The 11,449-nt window shown below is 32.2% G+C and overlaps 1 protein-coding gene across 1 annotated transcript in view; it reads right to left on the bottom strand.

Annotated features, from left to right (window-relative positions):
- Nucleotides 1-3,559: 3,559 nt before the first annotated feature.
- Nucleotides 3,560-11,449, bottom strand: part of LOC149248084 (uncharacterized) — a 133,538-nt gene continuing 125,648 nt past the window's right edge. Inside the window, 2 exon segments of the mRNA XM_089455999.1 lie at nucleotides 3,560-3,937; nucleotides 4,026-4,152. Of these exon segments, the coding sequence (XP_089312125.1) occupies nucleotides 3,695-3,937; nucleotides 4,026-4,152 (370 nt within the window). The 3' untranslated portion in view covers nucleotides 3,560-3,694.

Below are 11,449 nucleotides of genomic sequence, written 5' to 3'. Positions count from 1 at the left end.
CCACCAGAGGTTTTGTACAAACTTTCAACAAACATGGCGAGGGCCTATTCATTGGTACAATATCCTAATAAACACTACAGGCCTCTGTTCAGGATAGAATTGAGAGAATTTATTTAATCTATATAGAATTTATGAAAGAAGTCATGTTTGCTCCTTTTTTTTGGATGTATTGCATTTTTTGTTAAATGACAACATATGTTGCCATAAGTGCAATGAAATGTTTTCTGCCAGTGGTTACTTTGTGATGAGTTGCGGGTGGTATGGAACTTGCATGCATTTTATGGTGAGAAATTTAAAATTTATACACAATATTATTATACTTATTAATAAAAAAGATTACTGTTATATCAATCAATAGTTATCTCTATTTTAGAATAAGACTTCTACAACTTTAATTTAATTATCAATAATTATTAGGTGGATGATAGAGATTTAACTTTTACAAAATATTCAAAAATATTTTCAATAGTAGTCACAAATAAAATGTTGAGAATTATCTCAAAAGTAGTAATGTCATTTTTCCCTTTTAATTAAATAGATTAATTAAAAAAAATCACATGAAGATAAATTATGTTTTTTTTGAGACGTGGTATTAGTATGCCATAGTTTTTTTCTTCAACTGAAAAATTACTTTTTTGTTATTTTTCCGAACCAAAAAAAATACATTTGACTGCTAGAGGGATTGGTATTTCTCCCCAGATTGAGAACCACACACCAGTTCTGCAAAACTTACATTCTTTGCGCCCTGTCTGAGACCTATAATTACTCTTCTAGCCTTGAATAGTGTTGTCACTGCTAAGTGCATGGAAATTCTGGATAAACTTACATCCTTTGAATTTACATAAAAAATTAATATACTGTTGATTGTTTTACTGTAATATGACATAAAAAAGAGTGACTTTATGCTGAATTTCTGATTTTTATTTTTTTTATTTTTTTTTAGCAACCTTTAGTCCTGTAGGATCGTTGAGAGGTGTTCCATATGTTCTATTGAAGCGTGGAAAGATTTTTGAATCTGATTGCCTAACAGTTCCTCAATTTGAGTGTGTCTAGGCTCTAGAGATAGAGCACTCTTTGATAATTTGTCAGCACAATTGTTTAATTCCTTGTAGATATGTTGAAAGTGGATCTCTTGGAATTAGCCCCTAATCTCTCCAATTTTGAGTTTCCAAGAAGCCAAATTTACTACTTCAAGCCTGACCACATCTTTAAGCCAGTCAATAACACATTTTGAATCCCCCAATATCCTGATATTTTTAATGTTTCTGAATTTTGCAATTGTCATGAGGGCCCAAGCAACTATGAGTTCTACTTTGGTGTTTGTTATAATGTCAATACCAAGTCTAAATTGAATGGATTTGTACTCAGATAGTTTGATCAATTCCCCTCCACCACACAAATTTCTTTGTGCAACCCCATCGAAAAAGCCAATAGTAACATCAATGGGGATCGCATGAAAATTATTTCTTCATGGTCCCTTAATGGGGGGTTCATGTATATATTCTCTGAATTGAGAAACTATCTTGGACAATTAAGAAATGGTCCCAACTCTTTTTCATTCCTGAAGATGATTCCATTTCTGAGGAGCCAAATGCCGCAGACCTTAAAGATGGGAAGAGGACTAAAGAGTTTTGTTTTCTTGGCCCAGAGGTGAAGAGATTCCTCAAAAGTGGATCATCTGATGAAAGTGCTACCACCCATAGACCTGAAGACGTTTTCCCATATTTCCTGTGCAATACAACAATTTGTGAACATGTGATCTACATTTTCTTCATGCTGATTGCACAAACTACAACAATTTGGTTCAATGAAGCCTCTTTTTTGTAGATTCTCCTAGGTCAAAATTTTATTATGGAGGGCTAGCCAAGTGAAGCACTTCAATTTGGTTAGGGTGTGCCATTTCCAAATATACATATTCCACCATTTTTTGTTTGGTTCTACTTATGAGAAATCTATAACTTCATATGTCAGACGAGCTTTAAATTCCCTTGAAGTAGTGTCCCAACTCCATACCAATATGTCTGGAGTGCTACCAAGATTGACTCCATTTATGGTTATCTTTGTGATAGAATTCATCCATTCCTCACTCAACTTGCTATCCAGTCCCAAATCTGTTGCAGAAAGCTAGTAATAGCTGACAGAGCTAGTAGAGTCTCTAGATTTGATGTCATGAAGGTGGACCAGACCTTTTGAAATGCATTGAGTGGATAATTCAGAGGAGAAATTATAGACTTGAGCCCCTCCATGAAGGGATCCTTGCATAGGATAATCTGTTTGCCATCCCCGACATTCCAGGCTAGCTAGCTAAAGATGAATGGGAAGGTTGTAGTGAGGTATTTCCATGCTATAGATCCTCCTTTAGTTGGTTTATTTTAAAATCCTCTGATCCAGTCCACCACTGTCCTTTGTCTAAGACATTTCCTTCTTATAGTTTGACTCTATAGACCCTTCCGAATTAAGGATCTCCATAGATTTTTTAGAGATAAGGCTTTGCCAAAACAAGGAAGATTTTTGAATCCCCATCCTCCAAGAAGTTTGGGAGTAGATAGTAATTTCCAGGAGGCAAGATTTAGGTCTGCGTTAATGTTTTTCCCTGTCCATAAAAATCTGAACATCAATTGTCTAATAACATTGAGTATTGTCTAATAGTAAGCCATATTATTAAATCTGAACATCAGTTGTCTAATAACATTGAGTATTGTCTAATAGTAAGCCATAGTATTATAACAAAACCTATTTACAAATTAGGAGTTTTTATGATAAAGTTGAAGTGAATCTCCATGGTTAAGAATCTTGTTATATGTTTTTTAAATGTATATATATTAATTTTTTTTTAAATAATAATTTGAAATAAAATTATAATGTAGTTATATATATTAAGATATATTAAGAAATAAGTTAATTTTAATTCAATTCATTAATGAATATATTTATTTGAAATTAATAATGTAAAAATGTTATTACTAACATTTCATATTAATATATATATATATATATATATAATTTATGAATATAATAAATTATATAATCTAAAAGAAATAAATGAAAAAAATCATTGTAATATTGTACTTTATTAAAATATCATAAAACCAATTAACTTATATTAATATAAAAATAAAATGTTAAAAAAAAATTATGATATTTTTCTTCCAAAATTTAATAAATTAAAATTGATTTTAATAAATAATAAAACATTATTATAATCATCTTTGAGAAAAAATACATAACTAACTATTATTATAAAATCTACTTTTTGATAAAGGATTTTTCTATTAAAAATTTATTGAAAAGAAAAGGATTATAAAAATCACATTGTTTTTTAAGCTTGGTAGGACTATATCTTCATCATATCCAACTTCTCACCTCAATTGGGAGAGATAGCACAAGATTTGAATCAAAGACTTCGGGTTTGGTGAGACTTCATTTCAATTGCTATTGCTAATTGAGCTACCCCAAACAAACAACTATAAAAATCACATCAAATAAACAAACTTATTTATTTAAATATAAATAAAACTGTAATGCTAATTGAGCTATCCCAAACAAACAACTATAAAAATCACATCAAATAAACCAACTTATTTATTTAAATAAATAAAACTCAATGTAAGTTATGAGTCATATTTATTAAATTATGCCAATCATAATTTGACAATTCTGTTTTCTAAATGGTCCACTCAACATTGAGGTGAGGTTAGGGGTCAAGGTTGGGTTCCTCCAAACGTATATAGTCATACATAATTCCAGTGAAAACCCCTCCGAGTCTGTTTTGAGAAAGGAAGAGAGTATTATCTCCTTGAACCAGCCAGGAGGTGGGGACATCTACATTAAATAACCAATACAACCCGTGAATCCCATGTCGAGCTATTGAATTATCTCGTCCAATTCTGGGGGTCTCGAAGTGTGCAGGAACAACACTGGGATCATTGAATCGAACCTTTGGCATATTAAAATATATGTTAGTATAATACATTATTATTAATATATTAAAACTATGAAATTGCATGAAATTATTTTGTTAATACCTGAACAGAAGCTAATGTTGCAGATGCAATCGCTATTCGCAGCTTGTATGTTCTATCTTTTATGAGATTTTCAATCTGAAATTTGACTTGCCAGGTTGGTGCTTGATATGCACCATTTTCTCTCTTCCTTCATAGTTCACCACATACCCAAAATCTAAATGTTAGAAAAAATGGAAGTTATAATTTTTATTTCAAATTTATATAATTGTATTAAAATTATAGATTTTATATTGAAAGACATTTAAATTAAAAAAAAAATGATTTAAAATATAAAATATGTAATTATTTTTTTTAACTACATTAAAAAATAAATTTAAAAATTTAAAAATTTCATATTAAAAATAAAAATAATATAAAAAACAGAAAATTTGTGAGAATACAAATTTCATGATCTTAAAATATGTATATAATAATTATAAAACTTAAAACTTTTTCACAAGTGATTAATTTTTAAGTATCTAACAAATTAGACATGTTAATTAAATTATAAATTCTTAAGTATTTAATCAAATATACATGTTAATTAAAATTAACAATCGTAATACATATTAATTAAAATTATAAATTTTTAAATCTCTAACAAAATTATGCTTTGTTGATTAAAATTACAAATAATAATAATAATAATTTTTATTTTTTTTCAATTTATTTATTTAATATTTATAAAGGTAATGAGTATATATATATGTAAGAAAGATTTGAACTAGTGATCTATAGTCAGAAGTACATTCATTCACCATCAATTTAAAACTCAATGAACTTGAATCAATTAAAATTAATAAAATGTGACATGTAAATAAAACACATAATTTAATATAAGAAAAATAAAATTAATACAATTAAAAAATATAAAATTAATAATGCATTATATGAGACTTTATTATGAATTTAAAAAAAAACTTCTTGGGACCTTGAGATCCATGGAATTTTGGCCCAATCTTGGGAGGATGCACTTACATTCAAAAGAATATGAAATCTTTGGATGCTCAACCATCTTTATTAAGAGGTCATTAACATGAATTTAGTTCTACTTGAATGCACCTAAACAAATTCTAGATCTCAAGCATTAGTAACCCTTTTACAATGTTTGATGAAGCCCAAAGGGCCTAAAAGAAGTTCCTTGCCTAGTAAAGAGCACTTAGAAAAAAGAAAAGGTTTGGAAGCATTTTGGTTAAGTTTTAAAGAAATTTGGGTGTTTCAAATGAAGAGTTTTTTTTTTCATGTGTGCTTGTGTGTGTGCAATATGGTCTGTATGACATTAGTAAAATATTGGTCTGATATAGCTGGAGACTGCCCATGGAGGAGTGAACACGACTCCAATTTGTTGGCTATCGTGTACTTTGTGGGTGTGCAATACAAGGTATTTCCCATAATTAAATCACCACATAACATAAATATTACCACTGAGAAATGTGTATCACACTCAATATGTTTTCTTGTGATACAATATCACATTCCAAAATATTTCAACTTGAGATATAGTGTTGTATGTTATAGTTTGTTTGAGCATGATACATAATGCAAAAACTCATCACACAATAAGTATTTTTGAAGTGAAATAAAAGATGGATCTTTCACATGACAAAAAATTATCTAAATATGATGTGGCACATATTAAGAATGTTTGTATTTGATATAGTGCATTAGTAAACATTTTTGAGATGCAAAATAAGCTAGAGACAAGGAAAGCGAAGGCTGCAATGAAATATAGATGTAAGGGTTGTGAAATAGAAAAGGAAGGAATGTATCACATGCCATTAATTTTTTCCTAGATGTGATCTATTGAATAGAATAATAATAAGGAAAATGCACTAGAATTGGAAGAGGTATGGAATATAAAAAGGTAAATGAAAAACCCTTATCACACTATATCTTTTCATCTTGACATGGCGTACAAGTGAAATATTTTGGGATGTGAAGAGAAAATGTTTAGACTCATGAAATGACATTGCGGGAGGGATTTTCACTTCCTCCATAGACAAAATATATCCCAAACATAAGGATAATGCCTCAAGTGGAATTGTGCAGATTCCATAGAAGAAAACTAGCATGTCATATATATGCATGATGACATTTTGTGAGAGAGAAAAAACCTAAGAGAAACTTTAAAAGACCATAACTGGTGCTTAGGACTAAATAATTTAATGAGTACAATTGATGGAAATCTCTTGATGAGCTCAAATGTGTCCTTATATTTTTGCTTGAGAATCAATATCTATACATACCCCACGTCCTTAATAGTACTTAGGGGCTCGGTATGTTGCAAATGATATTAGAGTGACGTTCAAATGTTGGATTTGTATAGGCCAGGAACTAGAGATGCTTTTAAATAAGAGCATTGTCTAGGCTCACTTACAAAGGCTTAAGAATAACACGAATATGTCATGATTAAGGTAATTCTAGTATGTCAAATTGCTTGTCCTTACATGGAGAGAAATAAGTGAATAATTAAGTGTGGCTAGTGACAATAAAGTTCTCAACATGGAAGAAGATTTTCATGACTAAGATACATAATCAAATGAAAGAATAGAAACTCCTTGGGATCTAGTAGAAACTATGAGAAGCCTAAAGGTAGGAATACAAAGATCTAGGCCAAATAATGAGAAAGTAATTTAAGCATAGGAAAATATTATTGAAGTAAATGCTATGATATTACAGAGCCTATTTGAAATCCAAAAGCATTTAAATCAATAATTGACTACAAATTATGTAGGAAGAAATCCTTCCAAGAAAGTGCAGGGTCCATATGAAATTCAAAAGCATGGGCTAGCCATAAGTAATGTAGGAAGAAGTTCTTCTTAAAGGAGACACCACAACACTAAATTAGGAATATACAACAAAGAGACATCAATAGATTCCTCCAGTGAAGGTGAAACTACTCTTGGTGAGATACCATCAATAACATTAAGCCTATTTCCTATAAGAAGAAGAAGAAGTAGTATTCCAAGAATCCTCTATAGGATGAATATACGAAAGGTATTCCACTTACTTTGATGGCAAGGTATAGGTGAAGAAGTGGAGCTTGGCTTCTAGGACTAAATAAATATTTTTGAGAGGTGATTATTTAAGGAACACGAAGGAAAGGGCCACCATTTATAACATGAATGGTCCAACTTCCATTTGGTGGGAAGAAATCAAGAATGTGAAAGGGATTAGTGAAAACAAAGTCACCTAGTAGTCTACAAAGTACTTCAGAAGGAAACACCTTTTAGAAAGGTGTTATGATCGTAAGATCAAGGAGTTCCATGATCTAAAGTTGGGGAAAATGATGATGGATGAGCATGCTGACATATTTTTGGAGTTGTTGAGGTACTTCCCATACATCAAAGATGTGAAGGTGAATATTCAATAATTTTTGAGTGGGATTTCATAGTCCGATTGGGACAAATTAAAACTTGATGAGCACAATGCACTAGAATATACATTTTATTAGGTGAAATACTATTATGAATAAGACCAAAATAGGTTAGAATTTCACAAGGCCTAGAAGGAAAAGAAAAAAAGAAGGTCTTTAAGCCCAATCAATTTAAGAATCAAAGAAGCATCCTAAGCCAAGTCATTAATCTAAAAGCATGTTTCAATAAAATTTTCCTTTGCAAGGTGGCACTAAGTTGGTAGAGGAAATGGAAGAAAAGATCAAGGATTAGTGAAAGGGGCCATTAAAGTGTTGGGGTATATAGACCAACATCTACTTCAAGATTTTACTCATAGAAAAAATGACCACAAGAGGATCCACAACATTGAGGGGGCTACCACTATTAATGATATAACAAAAAAGATCACCTAAATCCACATTGTTATGGAAAATTGATAAGAAGACCACCAAGCATCAATGGTGGATGTACCAAGTATGGTTTCCCAGTGAACTATTTCCATTTTAATTGACCTTGGACCTAACCTTATATTGTTCCCCAATTTGTTGACTCTTGTTTTATTAAGAAACATAAGCGTAGAATTTCATGGTTATTGTAGCTAGCTATTGGGACCAAAAGGAATGTGAGTGAACTAATGGAAACTTTCCTATTGGATATGAATGGGTTGCTTATGTGGGAAATGTTGAACATATTTCCCCTAGGGTACTATGATGTATTGATTAGTATGGATTAGATAGAAACACAAAAGGTTAAGTTATGCTACTACAATAAATATTTTAAGTGTATGGATGATGCCAAAATCTCATAACGATAAGAGGCATTTTGAAGCCTATGATTATAAGGAAAGTATTAACATTGTAGATGAAGAAATGTTATAGGAAGGGTTTCCAATTATATGTTATCCACGTATTGGAGTTAACATAAAACAAGGTTTTGAAGATCATAAACTGTAACCCTATACTTTAGGAATTGATAGATGTGTTTTTGAAAGAAATACTAGGAATACTACCAAAGTGGGGCATAGGATTCTGCATTGGTCTTATGCCAGTCTAGCACCACTTCTAGGACAAGTACTCTTGAGTTAGTAGAATAAAACATGTAGTTGCAAAAAATGTTAGAAAAAATGTATATCAGGCCAAGTGTGTCTTCTTAGGGATCATTGGATTTTTTATCAATTAAAGAAGAAGGATGGACACTTAGGTTATGAAATGGTTAAAAACAACAGAGGAAATTAATAGTTGAATTATAACCATCTACTATTGGATTCAAAATTATACTGAGAGTGCAGGGGGGGTGAATCAATATAATACAATTTCACACAATTAAATCATTTAATCACAACAAGGCATCAATCAAATGAGAGCATTGAACATAGATATAAGTGGAAACCCATCCAGGAGAAAACCACAAAAAAGCTTTTAATTGATTGATCTATGTAGGCACCAACCTATTGTTACAATATTTATAAACACCAACCTACAAGAGTCACCAATCCCCTTAGCCTTGCAAGCACCAACTTTCAGGAGATACTAATCCCCTCAGATTTGTAAGCACCAACTTGTAGGAGACACCAATCCCCTCATATTTTAATCCAATCTATTTTGCAGCAGCTATCATACCTTTATTTCCTTACTAGCATGCTTGTTCCCTCACTAATCTACTTAGTTCCCATCTTTTCATTACATTTTCAAACTAGATATTTATAGGAACTCTTGTTAATTATGCTTGTTTAGACTCCTCAATATTTGATCTTATTCACTTTCTCTTTACTTCAACAACTATCTATTCTTTCTTGGTTAACTACAGACCTCTCAGAGACTATACAACACTACTTTTTTCTCTCTTGATAGACACATTTCTCATACACAACACACATCATTTACACTCCTTTCACACACACTTCATACACTTAGTCTTTTCTTTAAAACCACAATTCATATATATATATATATATATTGACACCACCTTTAATTCTATTTTAAATCGTTGCATCATTCTTTTCATGTCTAACGATTTATTTCACTTGTATATTGCTTTTTTCATGTTTAGCTCCCTTCCATCCAACCTCTTTGAAACATAGGCGCTTGAGTCCTTTACCTCTTCATGATACTCTATGTAGAACTATGACAGCTAGAGCCCTTAAATCCATACCAAATACCAGAGACTCGGTATTCTCCACTATTAAGCATTAATCCTTAGCACCCAAGAGTTAAAACATGAGAAAATATGACCATGTGCCAAGACCATGGTCTTAATTCTCCACTCTAATGAAACTGGAGTTTGGTTCAGTTATTGAATTCACCCCTTGAACACAAAAGATACATGGATACCCAGATTATATTCATAACCCTTTAGCTCTAGGTACTAAACTCTTAAGTAATCATGACCACGTGTTGTAACCTAGGTATAAAAACACCACTCTAGTATTATCCCATTCAAAATGTCCTGATAATAGTATGATATGGGAACATGGTAGTTAGATCTACAACTAATGGGCTTTTCCAAAATTACCTATAACTGACGAAATTTTCCCCATCACACCGAAACATGCAATATTGGAGTGCTTTAGACTATTTTTCATTTTGATACCCCTGTATAGGGTACACAAGGGCTAAGCCCTTGGATATTTGTGACCAAGGCCAAAAACCACACCATTTTGGACTTTCTACCCTAAAAACAAAATATACAGGAAAACCTTGTTGAGCCTATTCATGGTATGAGTCCTGACACCTCTAGGTCTACCACATCAATCCGCTAAGGACCAATCACTATTCACCATGTGTTCCTTTTTTCCATGTCATATCTTTGCAACATCACATCGGATACTGGACTGATGTTTAAACTATGCTCCCAATGTTTGGTACCTCGATGCGCCCTTATGGGGGCACACCATTTCCACATCATCTGACACATGTCATCCACTTGGTTCCATGTCATATGCCACATCACCTTAGAGCCACATGTCATGATTTGTTTCCACCACGTGTTATCCACAAACTATCCAATTGGTCATCCAAAAGCCACATGTCACCTCCTTAGGCTGCCACATCAACAATCTTGCTAGCTATCATCCACGTCAGTGCCACCTATCTGTTGATTGGGATCCACCCATACAATTGCTAGCTAGGAAAAAAAGATTGAAATCTGGTACATTTGGTTAAGTGTTTAACTTAATGATTTACCAGATATTTGGATGCCTGGATATAAAAGTGGACAAGGTTGAGTCCAATGCTTAGTAATACGGCATGGTTAATGTCATTAAACCTAAATAGTATCCTATAATCATGATTTAATCAAATATTAGTGAAAATGGTTAATAAAGTTGTTTGGTTTTAGTTTTAATGTTTTACCCCTTATACCAACACTGCGCCCCTAGAATGAATAAGGGCCATTGATTCCCCTTCATGCGTTGAGCATGTGGGGAATTCTTCATGTCATGTATCCACAAAGGATTCCCCATGACTGTGACATCAATGATGGAATCTCCATGAACTTGAAATTAATGACAACACAATGTGTAACAATCTCCCCCTTTATCATTGATGGAAACCCCTGACATTTGAGCATTTATCCCTATTTTCAATTTCTCCACTACCTAGTAATTTCATCCCATTTGAAATCAATGGAAAAGGGATATATCTGGAGATTATATGGAATTCCCCCTATCTATTTGATATATTTCATGCTTCTAAATTACCCTGTTTGACTGGAAATAATTCTCCACTTGATATGCTATTATTCGCTATGTTTGCAAGTCTACATTTTGTCTATAGTTCCTTCAATAAGACTTTCAATCCCCCTGTGGCATCAATGGGATACACCTCCTGACATTACATGTCTTCTCATCTGCATCTCTAATTCCCATCTCCCCTTGAATTGATGCTTCTTCTTATGATCAACTCTCCCCATTTTTAATGTAATATGAGTAAGAAACAACCCCCCCATCGAGTTATCAACACACTTAACTACTAATTCTTGCAGTTATTGATGTACATTCTAGAAGATTTCCATTTGATCATTCTTCTCCTGTAACTCACTTACTAAAGTTTT

Source organism: Pinus tabuliformis, chromosome 7 (genome assembly GCF_031772625.1).
Source record: "Pinus tabuliformis cultivar Carrire ecotype Pingquan chromosome 7, CPIR1, whole genome shotgun sequence".
Classification (NCBI taxonomy): domain Eukaryota; kingdom Viridiplantae; phylum Streptophyta; class Pinopsida; order Pinales; family Pinaceae; genus Pinus; species Pinus tabuliformis.
Note: the sequence above shows the minus strand (reverse complement) of the source record. Positions and strands in the feature narration are given on the sequence as shown.